At 44.7% G+C, this 13,826-nt stretch overlaps 1 protein-coding gene across 1 annotated transcript in view; it reads right to left on the reverse strand.

Moving 5' to 3' along the window:
* Positions 1–13,252, reverse strand: part of MBOAT1 (membrane bound O-acyltransferase domain containing 1) — a 75,564-nt gene extending 62,312 nt beyond the window's left edge. Inside the window, exon 1 of the mRNA XM_006182223.3 lies at positions 12,949–13,252. Coding sequence (XP_006182285.1) covers positions 12,949–13,044 — 96 coding nt within the window. The 5' untranslated portion in view covers positions 13,045–13,252. The remainder of the gene's footprint in view (positions 1–12,948) is intronic.
* Between the last annotated feature and the right edge of the window lie 574 nt (positions 13,253–13,826).

Genomic DNA, 13,826 nt, shown 5'->3' on the forward strand with positions numbered 1-13,826 from the left:
TTTGGAGGCCTAAGTTCACATGCTCTATATGGCCACCCCCTCAAAAAAAAATCCAAAATAAGAAACACAATTTTGGTACCCCTAAATTGGGAGTGCTCCCAGGTACCCTGGCAGATGGAAATCCTACTCCTCTCAAAAAGATGGTGCTTTGATCAGGTCTTAATATTCTCCCAGATAAAGTACAGCAGAGAATGAGCATCCAATCAAAAATCACCAAAGACCCTTGAAAATTAAAGAAAGCAATCACAGAGACATATATTATATGATTGCATTTATACAAAATGTCCAGAATAGGCCAATTTATAGACAGAAAGCAAATTAGTGGCTGCCAGGGGCTGGGGGGTGAGGGGGTGTGGAGAGGTAGAACTTGGGAGGAGGTGGGACCTGCTAATGACACAGGGCTTTCAGGTGGGACAAAAAATGTTCTAAAATTAGACTGCGACAATGGTTACATAATCTTGTGAACATACTGAAAAACACTGAATTGGAAATGGGTGAATTCTAAGGTACAGAATCCCAGATCAGACAGAGGACATGAATGGGAAAGTTGGTGAAATTCAAAAAAGTCTGGAATTTATTTAATACTTATATATCAGTGTTGATGTTTTAGTTTTGACAAGTGTTTTAGTCTTGAGGAACACTGGGGGAGACATATATAAAAACTCTCTGTACTATCATTAAAACTTTTCTGTAAATTTAAAAGTATTCCCAAATAAGTTTTGTTTTTTAATCTCCATAGAATATGATCCATTATTATGAAGCAAAAGGCAAACCTTAAATGACACGGAAGTCACTTCCTGAAATACTGGTGAGAACTTTAACATATTCATTTGAGCTAAAGAGGAGTAATTACACAACGACAAGACAGAGGAGTTCTCTGAAGCCATCAAGTTCAAGGCCTTCTTCAGGAAATAAGACACATTAGTGGCACGCCCTCCTATGGTCACCTAGCCAGCATTTTATGGTCCCCATTGATGGCCACGCCACTGTCTGTGGCTTTCACCATCTTTGGTCAACTCTTTTACTCAAGTTCATCTCCTTTTGTTTAGCAACCTTCAGTCCAGTTCTTAGAACTGTATTTCCTGCTCTTTTCTAACTTCTCCGTATCATCTAGAAACTTTACAACAGAGAACCACGTCTCGACACATGCAACTCTAGTATTTATTTGAGAGTTGCCAAGTACATACGAGATGGTTTTCCAGTTCTTTCAAAAACATGTAAGTGGCCAATTTCTAAATCATTGAACAGCCTTCCTTCAAACTGTCTCTGCAGTTTGGACTCACTAAGAAGAAGCACAGTCATAATTCATTACTGGTTCCTAAGATAAAATTGGGCCTCACCTTGTATCTTGATGAAACGATTATTTTTAGTTTATAAGCCTCTTTTTGTCCTTCTTTTAAACTAAGATAACAAAACTGGCCATCAGATAAAGATAGACATATACATAAAGACACTGAATACCTCACTAGAAAGATAAACACATGTCAACTTAAGTTTTGCAACTTCGTCAAGCTAACTATAAAACTGAGGTAAATGTTAACTCGATAAGGTTGAGACTACAAAATTGTCTTCCACTATACCCTTTTGATAAACTCCAATCCAGGCCCTACACATTCAAAATGTTAAAAAAAAATCTTTTTGTCCTTCCCTCCGCAAAGTGCAGGAAATGGCTCTGTGAATGTAATTTCATAGACATGTTGATTTGCTTCCATTTTGTTAAATAACCTGCAGGCGAGTTAACACTTAAATGTCTCGAGATGAATGGGCAATTACCTTTGGGAACAGAGAAATGAGGAAAGCCAGCTCAACATCCCTAGTAAACAAGAAACAGAAGCACTTTTTTGCATGATCTTATTTCCAGAGTAAAGCACACGAATTCCTAAGGCATTCTGACCTTACTCTAATAAGAAGATAAAAGGAAAAAAGATTCCAGAGCCGGAGAGCCGATACACTTCAGCCAACATGCGTGGAAATGCTGCGTGTGTTTCACTGGGAGAAACAAGAAAGTCAAATATACAGGTACATCCACTGAAAAGTAAAAAAGAAAAAGAAAAAGCCTCAGGTTGTGGGCTTTACCCTCAAGAAGTGTTCCTTTACAATCCAAACCCAAGCCTTCCTTGCTACTGTTGAAGATCTTGGAATCACAGAGTCTTAGAGCTGAATTGGTCATAAAGAGCATCGTTTCCACCAGATGGAGGTACCAGGAATTCTGGAGCCGTGCGCTGGCACCAGGCTGATTAGAGACAGAACCATTTTCATCCCTGAGGCACAAGGGGCAGGGCATCATTAATGACCTCGTGCCTAAGTCCAGAATGTACCCCTCTCCCTCAGAGGGGAAACTGGAGGCAAGCCCCATCTTCTGCCCTCTGCCCCGAGCATAGTGCTCATGCCCCAAAACGTCCCACTGTAAGTGGCCCTCGTGCTCTCCCTCCCGTCTCATCCACCGACACCAGCACATCTTTCAGTCTTAGCTAAAGGCCAAGGCCGTTCCTGGAAGCCACAGAAACAGAACTTTCAGAGAAGGCAGAAAGGAAGTCAACGTCACGAGAGCTCTGAATATGCAGATATGAATCAATCCCTGAGAGACACTGTTAAGTTTCTTTTTAAAGACGAGGAGTAGAAGAACCGTACACTATCCTTCGTGTCAGAAAAGACAGAAAGATTCTGTGCGCGTGGACACATAGCCCATCTAAAAGGATGCCACCAGCTGCCAGGGGGGAGGGGACCTGGGCAGCTGCAAACAGAAGGGAGGGGACACCACAGGGACTGACATTTCACTATATCCCTTTTTCTGCCTTGTGATTTTGATACTAAGTACATAAGCTACCTCAGCAGAAAACTAATTTTTTAAACTGTATTTATATAAAATAAAAACCAAAAAAGCAAAAAATAAAAAGCAATTAAAAGATTAATAAACAGTAAAGTAACAGTAATTTAAAGGTAAATAAATAAACAAAAAAAAATTTTTTTTAAGACAGCGCAAAAAATAATGTGGGGGTGGGACTGCTTGGAAGAAAGACCAGTGACGTTCACAGTTAAACCACTTCATGAAATTTCACCAAATGACTTTTGAATTTAGCAACTTCCTCTAGGCCTCAGCAACCTTTTGCTGAATACCTCTGCTGAGCTTGTTCCAAACGAGAGCCACAGAATGATGACTGAGACAAAAGTGAGGCGGGTGGGGGGGTTAGGGAAACAAACCACAGTATTTTTCATTCTGATTACTTGCTTGAAATAAGAACTTAGAACCACCAGAACAAAAACTTTTCAAATGTACCCCTGCTCTTTTTTTCAGATGAGACTAGAACCCAAGCTCTGTGGTGCTGTTTGGGTAAACAAACCTGAGAATGGAATATTTACAGTAATAGGATGGCTTAGGAAATCCCCAGCGCCACCTGCACCCCCACCCGCCCCAAAATCTTAACGCAACACTTAGAGCCCCGTTAATGCTGGTGTGGACTTTCAAAACCATACTTCAAAGAAGATTAACCACTGATAGCAAAGTTATGAGCAGAGCCCCACTATTACAAGGAAGTTGGTAAATGATTCACCAAGTGCCTATTTTCTCTGGATAACTAAAAAACACATTACAAATGGGTTAATGAGTTCATCTTTTGCCAGATGGTCACGTTTCTTAAGCCCTAAGGGACAGCGGTCTTTCCATAAAGCATATTTTTAACCAGTATACACTACTTGAAGTTCCTTTTCCCAGGGGCCACTCTCTATCCTTGTGCTATCCTGGCAAAACTGCTAGAAATTCTCATTAATAAGACTGCGGCAAGTCTCTTCCCCTTGTTCACTGGAAGGGTTGACTGACTTGAAATAGAAAGCTTCTGAAAAGCACACAGCCAAACACTGTTATTAAATTACACATACTGAGTTCTTTTTACAAATTGCTGTGACAAAAGATACTCCAGATTGTGTCTCCTTAGATAGATAATCTTTTCATGAAATTTTTCTTGATAAATATAATTTGGAGCGCACGCTTTGAAAAACAGTTGGGAGTGCCCGGGTATGTGGCACTTTACATACATGCGACTTGATTTTAGACTGCCAAAGGAAATTTCTACATGTTGTCCACACAAACCTGAGACAACTGGGCCCCCAAAATGACATTAATATCCACATTGATAATCGCATCTAAGCAATGCGCCTATCAACGCCACATGATGCAAACGGAACTGGAGAATTTTATATTTAAACAACGTAAGATTAACTTTTAACTCCCATCAACTGGGCCATTCATCAACTTTCAAATCAGAAACTAGGCCTATTCGATCTGAAATGCAGGTTCCAAATAATAAACAGGCCTAACCGGTTGGTAAAAAGAACTGGCTCCTAATTTTACCTTGATTTAGTCATTCATTCCAATATAAGCATGTAAATAAAATTCCACTCCAATGGAACCAACATTTATTTAGTTCATAACTTCATGCTAAGAAGCAGCAAGATGACTATGATTCATCGTCAGTCACGCCCACCAAGAAAGTTCACCTTTCCATCTTTTCTCCAGTCTCAGGACCTTTGCTTCAACAGCTTCCTCTATCTGGAATGATCTGCCTGTCCCACCTGGCCCCACCCCTGCACTTTCCCCTTCTCCGTCAAAAGCAGCAGCTCCCAGGAAGTGCTACCTGCCACCCCACCGCCGCCTTCACCAAGACAGGCCCAGGGCAGCTGAGGCCCATGTGCACACATTTTTTCCAGCATTCAGCACATTTATTTACAAGAGCTTTCACCGAATAAAATAATTTAACAAGTGCATATAGATTTGTCTCCTAGAAGGCACAGACCCTAATTAATATCTATATCCCTCTCCAGCCCAGTGTTTGGCATCCAGTGCTCGGTAAGTAACTATAGAAAGAAGCCTCTCAGAGTCAGGCAGGGCAGAAAGACCAATGAATATCTGAGACATCAGGTTAAGAGGCCACATGTGGAAAAAAAGAATGAAATATTGCCATTGGCAGCAACAGGGATGGACCCAGAGATGATCACAGTAAGTGAAGTCAGTCAGGAAGACAAACATCATATGATATTGCTTAATGTGGAAACTAAAAAGTAATATAAATGAACTTATTTACAAAACAGAAATAGATTCACAGACAAAGAAAACCAACTCATGGTTACCAACCGGGAAGGGAAGCGGGGAGGAGTAAATTAAGATTATGGGATTAACAGATACCGTTACTATGCATAAAATAGATAAGCAACGAGCACCTACTGTATAGCAGAGATATTCAATATCTTATAACAACCTATAACGGAAAAGAATCTGAAAAAGAATATGTATATGTAACCAAATCTGCTGTAGTTGTAGCAGTCTGCTGTACACCAGAAACCAACACGATATTGTAAATCAACTATATGTTAATACAAAATATTAATTAATTAATTAATTAATTTTAAAAACTGATTTTTTTTTAGAAAGCATTTGAATGCATTTTGTTTGGTATTGTATTTACTTAATAGTGTTTAATTAGTGCTCAGTGTGCACCGGACCCCTAGGATGGGGATAGGCTGGAGGGAAAAGGGGATGGTGGGCACTCAAAGAACACAGCAGGCTGACCGCCCCTCCTCAGTCTCAGCTGCTGCCTCCTTTTATAACAGGCTAGGAGAGCTCTTCCAAAGCCCTTTGGGAGAGGTACCATCCTTTCAGCCAAGAAGTACCTCCCTCTAGACTTCACTCAGACTCCTAACATTGAATGAGATGTGCCCTGCAGAGCAGCTGGCAGAGTCCTGGATAGTGGAGCTGGTTATACCTTCCCCAGGCTGTCAGAATCCATCAGTCTCCACGTTCCTAGAGAGCTTAGGTTCCGCACAGTCCTTTTCTCCACCTCGCATCCCCAGTCACCTGGGCAGCTTCAGTGTTTAGGTGGACAATCCACCAAACCTCCCAGTCTCTCGCCTTGCTAAAGCGAATCAACTTTCACCCCACCCCCACGTCACCACCCTGACTTTCATCACCGCCCAGGGAAGCTTCACTAGGAATCTTCCACTCGAATATCCCGGCCCCCGCCTCTCTCACTTCCCCTGCATCTGCTCCTCAACATCCCTTCAATCTCTAGATGTTTCCCTTTTCACTTTCATCACCCCCAATACTTGTCAGCATCTTTCAACACCCTTGCTTCTTAAGGTTCCAAAATCCCTTCCCTGCAAACGCCCAACTGTCTGTTTTCCTTTTGCTCCTCGAAGGAGTTGCTGAAAGAGAAAAATGACATATTGGCACAAATTCTAAAATTGGTGATTTTCAGTGGGCTGTTTACGCTCAGCATCATGAAACTGTCCCCATTCAGCTCTTCCTCTGCTCCCCCATAAAGACTACTCTAAACATCCACTCATCCTCAAAACCCCTGCTCCGCCCCCATCCCTGCACCCTTTAGCCATGACCTCCTGCCCCACTTCACAAAACAACCCTTTCACAGCTTAAACCCTTCAATGCCTTCCCTTTGATGGTCAGTGTGTCTAAACTTCAGTGGGCACGAGAATCACCTGGGGAGTCCCTTCACCCTGACTGATATGCATTCGGATTCACTAGGTCTGGGCCGGATCCAAAAAGCATACTTGGCAATAGATTCTGACGATGGCCCATCTACCAAATTTGAGGAAAATTAGCTGCAGAGCAGGGATCTGCAGACTCCAGCCCTCAGGCCAATTCCAGCCCCTGCCTGTTTTGTGTGGTCTGCATGCTAACTATGTTTTCACACTTTTAAAAGGTTGGAGAAAAAAAAGTCAAAAGAAGAAAATTTCACAACACGTCTAAATTACACAGAATTCAAATTTCAGTGTCCATAAATAAAGTTTCAGGAGAACACAGCCATGCCCAGTGATGTACATATTGTCTGTGGCTGCTCTCAGGCTACAATGGCAAAGCTGAATAGTTGTGACAAAGACCGTACAGCCACAAAGCCGAAAGTATTTACTGTCTGGCCCTCCACAGAGAAAGTCTGCCGCCCCTGGTCTACAGGATGAGGTGCAAACAACTTGTCAGAGTCTTCCAGCTTCCTGGTGATGTGGCCCCTGCCTACTTCCCCAACCTAGGGTCTGCCGGTCTTCAGCAAGTGCAGCCCCACCAGCCACTCCAGTGACACAGTTCCTTGAACGAAGTGCACAATTTCACACCTCCCCACCTCTGTACGTGCGGTTCTTTCTACCCACTTTGCCTGACAAATTCTTCTTTGACCTTCAAGACCCAATTCGTGTTCCTCCCCACCTGTGAGACGCTCTCTGACAACCATTCCTCACCCCCCTCCTCCGCACTTAATTAATTCGTATTCTAGTTATCTGTATACAGCAGTGGTTCTCAAATTTGGAGGTGTCCCAGCACCACAGTGGGGGGCTCATTAAATCACCCACGGCTGGGTCCACCCCCAGAGTAGCAGAGGGGGCGCCTGGCAGAGAATGTATGTACATTTCTAACAAGTTTCAAGGCTGAGGCCGCTCATCCAGGCACCGCATATGCGCAACACTGGGGGATTGCTCTGTCTCCGCCCCACCCAACAGTGAGTTTTTCGAGGATAGGCCCTTTTTAATTCATGTTTGAATCATCACAGCCTGGCACAGTCCCGGGAATTCCTGGAACGCAGCAGAAACTCAGTATTTGTTGTTTGTGCTCTAACCAAATGATCTTCCTCCCATAAGCCAATGATTTTCAATATCAGACAATGAAAGGAAAATTAAGTGGGAAGAGGAGGGCTGGCCTTGCAGAAATGATTGAGGTGAAAAAAAAAAAAAAAAAATAAGGCTCCCTGCAGGAAGGACATTCTGTGGCCTGCCATGTGCATCCTGAGCTGGAAAGTCCTAGTGTGACGAGCGGATTGTTCAAGTCAAAAACCCAAGGGTACAGCCTGGAGGCAGCACCAACAGGGGGGGAGGTGTTCAGTGGAGAACTCTTTCCCTCAAAAGGCCCATCTACTATCCACTTTAAAAACAAGATTCTTTATAGAGTACATGTTTAGCATGCACAAGGTCCTGGGTTCAATCCCCAGGACCTCCATATAAATAAATAAATAAATAAATAAATAAACAAACAAACAAACAAACAAACCTAATTACCTCCCCCTGCCCCCCCCCAAAAAAAACCAACAATAAGATTCTGTATATCAAAGTTTGGTAATGTACATCATTAACGTTGGCGTATACTGTTACCAATGATAAACATTTCTTAAGCACCTACTACGTGCTTGGAACACAAGGAGAGAGAAAACCTGGACCTCAAGGAGACTTTAAATTAGTTGGAAACTCAGCATATAAACCCAGCAGAATACTTAACAAAATAAGGTAACATTTACTACGCACCAAGTGTAAATGCAAACCTTTTCAAAGGTAAACAGTAAATTCTACAGGAGTCCAAGGTGCCCTGTGGTTTTCCCATCTCTGTGCCACTAGGGTACCATCTACAGACCTCTATTAGCACCTACACAGGTCTGTGAGTATACAGCATTTATATGCTTGTATGGTGTATAAACTCTCCCTTGATTTTTTTTTAGCCTTCTATTTCTACGACCTGATCAGGTGCCTGGCACTGCTAGTGATGTGAATAAATATTTAATTGATTTAATAATGACTGTGGAATGTGAGCTCAGTTATTAACTAAGGGCAAGACTTAGATAAGAAGAGAACTGAAGGCTGGGCTGCTTTCCACGAACCGGCTGGGGAACTAACCAGGTGACTGAAAGCTTCAGGCAGGTAAAGACACTTTGTGGTCAGAGGCCCTGGTGGAATCATCAAAACCCACAGCTGGTATCACCATTAGTCAAGAGGGCCGGGTCTTTAGAGCTGGTCTTCCTTCATTTAGCCTTTTAAACTGTAACACAAGCTTACCTGAATAAACCCAAACCTTTAGCTGCTTTAATCTGAAAAATCATTTCCTGAATTCTTTATGTCCTGATCTATTTTTCCTTTGCTCTTTTTTTTTCTGCTGATGCTAAATTGGGGGGAAAAAATTGAAATCCAGACCAAGAATCCTAGTTTAATACCAAATTGATACTTTATGCAAACACACAAATTTGGAGGATGCCGGTTGGTAAAAATAGCCTTGGCACTCAAGGTTCCCCAAATTGTAAATTCCTTAAAACCAGGAATTTCCCATCCGGCACAGGTCCCAGGATATGACTGTGTACCACACAAATTAATAATGTCAGCATTATCACATCCATCCTGGCAGCTGCGTTAACTTTGCAAACTTCGAAGGTTAAATGTCATTGCCCACAATGAAAGCAAAGAAAAGAGGGTGTGAGCAGATGATTTAAAGAAAAAATAAAGCAAAACTTTAGTCATCCTCCATTCCTTGCCTGAGCTCCACATCTGCTCCACAGAAAGGGACTCATTGTTTTAGAAATGCAGTTTTCAACAAACTCATCTGGGAAGCACGTGTGGAGGCCCCTAAGTCATCATCCATGTCCTGTACTCTAGATCTGAATTGCTGCCCTCTAATTAAATAAAATGATTTTGCATTTAACATCTTCAGGAGGAGGCCAGGCTAGTTAAAGTCCCTGGAAACTAAAACCACTGTTCACAGGCTCCCCGCCAGGAGCTAAGAGAACAGATAACTGGAGGAATCAGATGAAAAATAATTAAAGAGTTCTTCACTCACACAGTAGAACAGCTCAGCAGATATTTCAGTTTTTGCAGATAATAAACTACTTGACACGGGGAGACCCAGAAGCCCAAAGACATTCTCAGAAATGCAGTCAATTCAGAAATTACAGATACACATGTAAAATGTTAACACATTAGGGAAAGGACTCAATACCTTTAAGTGGCATAAGAAGAGCTATTTGGGTAACTTGAGGCATGTTTTATTTTTAGTATATCGCAGGCCAATAAAAAGTCACTCCTTAATGGGCCAGGAGCAAACATAGTTCAAGGACTGTGCTCTTATCCTAGGACTGTTCACCAGAGCTGCCTCCACCTTTCTCTTTCCCATTTTGTGCCCCAGGAGGAGCCCCTACATCACCCAGGCGCCCCAGGCCAGCCACCCACTGAGGGCCACTGCAAGAGATGGAAAGGCTGGGGGACGGGGAGCAGAAGGGCTGAGGTCCTCTCTCTGCCTCCCCCCTGCATCCTGGCAACAGGACACCCTCCCTGGACCCCTCCAGCGTCCAGGTCTTAGTATCTGAACATCCTTTGCCAGTTCCCTTGATGCCACCCACACCTCCTCTAAGCAGTTCTTTAAAGTTTCTTCATTGCAGCCCATTGAGTTGAATTGCTTCCTGCCAGGACCCTGTCTGATTCAAGGACCTTCTTGATGGAGGGCATTTTATATCCACATAAAATGTCTCAACTCCAAAAGGTATGTCTTACTGACATCTCCCATTTGACATGTGGGGACCCTAAAGCTCCAGGATGGTAGAATCCAGCCAGCGGTCACAAAGGAAGATTTCTGGCAGAGCAGGAATCACCCCCAAGTCAGTCTAACATCTAAGACCTTTAAAAGCCCTTGAAAGTGTGAGGGAGAAAAACACATCAAGCTTCCAAACTCTCATGCCACAGCTGAGCCTCAAACCACATTATTTATGGTTTGGGATGCTCCCGCGGCCTAAAATAAGCTGGCTGGGGCATTGCTCTTTCAAGCACTTCTTCCACCAAAGTCACATGCAGTTGACTGTGCTAGGAGGCAGGGGGGCTGTCCTAAGATCGAAGAGAGCACAGGTGCTCCTTCCTGGCCCGTTGTCCACATTTTTCCTTCAGTTCACCTGAGCCATCCCTCCTCCCCAGGTTTAAACATCCCACAGGTTCCTGTGTTTTGTTTTTTTTTAATAAATTAAAACAGAAATCCAGATTGGGGGTGGGGGTAGATGCAGTTATAAAGAGCTTAATACCATCGTACTAGCACCTCTCGGTCATAAATCTCCAGGGTCCATTATCTGTCTCTTTCCATACAAGAAAACTTCCCTGGATTCCTCTCTCTAGCTGTGTGGCATTGCTGAAAACAGAAAACACAATTAAAATAAATCGTGATGGAAGGGAGGAGTAAGGACAAAGTAAACTCCCCTGAAGGAAATTCGGCTATTGAGTCATATTTCATTTCAGGGCTAAAGAATTTGCTATTATTTCTGCCTTGGCCTAGGTCCGTGGCAGCCACTACGTCCTCACTGCCAGAGCAGGGGTTAGCATCCGACACGTCTCCCAATTTCCTGACCTTCTGGATTTTACAGCTGATGAGAAGGCAACAGTCAGATCAGGTGGAGTTCGGAATCAGATCTGCAAAGGGAACCAGGTAGAAGGGTGGCTCGGTAAACAGCACCTGGGATAAGGCACACGTCCAGGTCTCACTTCCTCACTGCTGAAGGAATGCGAGTGGAAAGAGCAGCAGATATGTGCGTGTTTGAAGGAGAGAAGAATTTTGAAAAAGACCACCAGGGAGAAGCAGAGGAAGAAAACTGGGCGAAAACTCGGCATAAAACAAAGTCAGGAGTACAGGAGGTCCTCCCCCACGTGTCTCACCCAATCCCACTTAACCCAGCACAGCTGACTCTCAAACAACATGGGGGTTAATCTTCCTGTAATTAACACTCAGCCCTTCGTATCTGCCATTCCTCTGAATCTGTGGACTTAGCCAACTACGGATGGTACAGGATTGTAGTATTTACCATTTTTTTCTTTTCCATTTTTTTATTGAAGTATAGTCGGTTTGCAATGTTGTATCAATTTCTGATGTACAGCATAATGTTTCAGTCATGCATATACATGTATTCCTTTTCATATTCTTTTTCATTATATGTTACTACAAGGTATTGAATGTAGTTCCCTGTGCTCTACAGTAAAAACTTATTGCTTATATTATACATAGTAGTTAATGTCTGCAAATCTCAAACTCCCAATTTACCCCTTCCCACACACATCCCCCCTGGTCATCATAAGTTTGTTTTCTGTCTGTGAGTCTCTTTCTGCTTTGTAAATACATTCATTTGTGTCTTTTTTTTTATATATTCCACATAAAACTGATATCTATGGTATTTTTTTCTTTCTTTTTCTGGCTTACTTCACTTAGAATGATGATCTCCAGATCCATCCATGTTGCTGCAAATGGCATTATTTTATTATTTTTTATGGCTGAGTAGTATTCCATTGCATAAAGATACCACAACTTCTTTATTGAAAAATATCCACATATAAGTGGACCCATGCAGCTCAAACCCATGTTACTCAAGAGTCAACTGTGTATTTATTGACTCACTACTAAATACGGGGCAGACCTAGCCTGCAGCACCTAACGAGACAAGAAAATGAGTTAAGACAGCCTCAAACCCTCAGGAAGATTTCTTACCTGGAATTATTGTTCTTTGTTTCTATCTTTAGTTTTAATGGTAGCAGACAGTTCCTGGACAGTCCAAACAACTTCAACAGCTCTTCCCCCACTAACCTGTCCCACAGGGATCCTGGACCCTCAAGGACAGACGGACTGAATATACTAAGGTCTTCGGAATATCACAAAAAAACAAAGCATCCTGTGTCCCTTGTCCCTTGCCGATGGATATCATACATGGTACAAAATAACTGTCACCCTGATTTCACAAGCCTCACTGCTGAAGTCTAAAACCTGGGTCTCCCATGCAAAAGTCATAGGCTATTGCTTATAGGTTAATCAGCCTTAGTTTCTATGTAGGGTCATCTAAAATAAAAATAATAAAGACTAGAGGCCACTGATGAAAGACACATTTGATTCGTTTATCAGAATGCTTCAGAACATGGTTACAGGAAACGAGGCAACCCAAAACTTCAAGCAAACAAACAAAAAAAGTTTATTCGAACCTGCTGTGCGGGGTGTACCAATTTTTTCACACTTACAGGAGAAAAAGTCAACTCAAAAAAAAAAAATCCACCTGTCTAGTTTGAAGCTGAGAAATCTGCTATGGGGGCAGGGACGGAGGCAGATACTCTCCCCAGGCTCCACGCCCGCACCGACTCGGGGAAGGGTCCTGCGCTCACGCCCCAGCCGCCCGCAGTTACCTGGTCCAGCGGGATGCCCAGGAGCTCGCTGAGCGGGTGCAGACAGGTGGAGCCCGTGGTGCGGTAGGAGAGGCTGGACGGCGGTTCTGCTGCCATCCTGCATCTTCGGGAGGCGGCTGCCCCGGCCCCAGCCCGCGCCACCCTGCTCGGCGTCCTCCCGCCCGAGACTGCGCCTGGGTGGCTGTCCCGAGGGGCGCGCGGCCGCCTAGCTCGCGGGGACCCAGCCGCGAGCCGGGGGACGCGAACAAGCGCAAACTCTGCGGGCGCAAACTTGGCGTTGGCGCTGCGGCCACGGGCGCGGTAGGAGGGCCGCGGCCCAGCGCGCTCTGCTTCCCGCTCCCCTCCTCTCGCCGCTCATTGGCCCGGCCGCCAGGGACCGCCCGGGAGGAGAGGGGAGGGCGGAAAAGTGGGGACTCCGAGCCCGGCCCCCGAGCGCCACCCGGCCCGCCCTGCCCGGCCTAAACCCGGGCCGACCCGAGAGGGAAAGCGACGCCAGCGGGCGCCGCCGCCCAGCCCTGCGCCTGGTGGCGCGCAGCCCCGGGGCGGGGGGAAGCTCCTCTTCCTTCTCCAGAGCTCCTCGACCTCTCTCCCCGCCACACCAAATGACTTCCACCCCGGCCACCCAGGAGGGCGCCTTGCACTCGGGAGCACCCCGGCCCCACCCTGTTTTGGTTTCGCTGCAGTCTCGGCACCCCCCGCGCGGACTAAGATTTCCTGCGCTTTCCTTTCAAGCTTTCTCCGGTACAGTCCTTGCTGCAGAGGGTTACTCTGCCAGTGGCTGGAAGCCCAGGGAGACCCCGGAGCTGCTAGCCAGCGCCCCAGAGCCCAGCCTCCTCTCTTCCCTTGCATTCCTGTGGGCAAGACCTAGCTTCCGACAC

Source organism: Camelus ferus, chromosome 20, assembly GCF_009834535.1.
Source record: "Camelus ferus isolate YT-003-E chromosome 20, BCGSAC_Cfer_1.0, whole genome shotgun sequence".
NCBI classification, from domain to species: domain Eukaryota; kingdom Metazoa; phylum Chordata; class Mammalia; order Artiodactyla; family Camelidae; genus Camelus; species Camelus ferus.